Source organism: Sinocyclocheilus grahami, unplaced genomic scaffold (assembly GCF_001515645.1).
Source record: "Sinocyclocheilus grahami isolate Dianchi unplaced genomic scaffold, SAMN03320097.WGS_v1.1 scaffold10162.1, whole genome shotgun sequence".
NCBI classification, from domain to species: domain Eukaryota; kingdom Metazoa; phylum Chordata; class Actinopteri; order Cypriniformes; family Cyprinidae; genus Sinocyclocheilus; species Sinocyclocheilus grahami.
Window position 1 is genome coordinate 26,428 of NW_015513074.1, and position 1,041 is coordinate 27,468.

At 38.2% G+C, this 1,041-nt stretch overlaps 1 protein-coding gene across 1 annotated transcript in view; it reads right to left on the reverse strand.

The window, feature by feature from the left end:
• The window catches only part of LOC107578434 (microfibrillar-associated protein 1-like), a gene marked incomplete at its 5' end in the record, with an annotated part of 21,806 nt that extends 20,958 nt beyond the window's left edge, over positions 1-848 (reverse strand). The window contains 3 exons of the mRNA XM_016264388.1: positions 155-244; positions 322-481; positions 571-848. Coding sequence (XP_016119874.1) covers positions 155-244; positions 322-481; positions 571-848 — 528 coding nt within the window. The remainder of the gene's footprint in view (positions 1-154; positions 245-321; positions 482-570) is intronic.
• Between the last annotated feature and the right edge of the window lie 193 nt (positions 849-1,041).

Genomic DNA, 1,041 nt, shown 5'->3' on the forward strand with positions numbered 1-1,041 from the left:
ATATATATATATATATATATATATATATATATATAAATATATGTGCGTGTATAACATTGCTAACTTTGAAAAACAAAAACTGATTTGAAGAATTTAACTATACAACTTGGCTAGTAAATGACCAATATGATGAATTCAAATCGATGGCGCTGACCTGCATGACTTTGGGTAAGATTGTTTTGTTGAAATGGTCCTCGAGAGTTGGAGCACTGAAGTCTCTCCTGAAGACATCTTGCTCTTCATCCTGCAGAAAAGATGAAATATATATTATACAACGAGAACGGATTATGATCGGGTAATGATGATCTGCTCATTACTCACCATGAAGAAAGCTCCTCTGTGATAGTACTTCTGCAGAAACTTGTATTTGCCCTTTGTTGCTTTGTTGGTGACGAGTTTTCCATTTGTCCGCAGTTCCGCTCTACGCTCTTCCTCGGTAAGAGTGCGAAACCTCTCGATTTCTGCTTTCTCTTTCTCTATTCTGTTATTTAACAAAAATGCCATGTGGAGTTATCACTGGTATTACTAATGTGAAACAAAACAGTTTTTGCAAAAATGATGAGTACTCACGCTTCTCTGTCTTCTCTGTCTCTCTTAATACGCTTCAGTTCTCTCACTTTCCAGGCCTCATACTCCTCCTCCTCATTTTCTCCATCAGTGTCCAGAGCATCAAGAGCAGCCAGAGTACGTTTGTTCTCCTCATACTCTTTCTTGGCCTCCTCCTCTACGATCTTCAGCGTGTAGCGGCGCCTCTCTTCAGCTTGTTTTTTGGCCTCGATTTCCAGCTCTTTCTGATGCTGCTCCTCTGCTTCTCGTTCTGCAACGGTCACTCTGTCCTTCCTGAGAAGTCATATTGATAAGAAATTAAATCGCAGTGTTTATCACTGTTATTTACTTTAGTGCAGTCTTTAATAATATATTGAATTCGATTTTATTTTTACATTTTCCGTTCTCATTTTAATATTTAGTACCATGCAGTTGCTGGTAGACATTAGTCCCTTTCACACATACAGTCTTTACTGGTAAATTACCGTTAAGAGA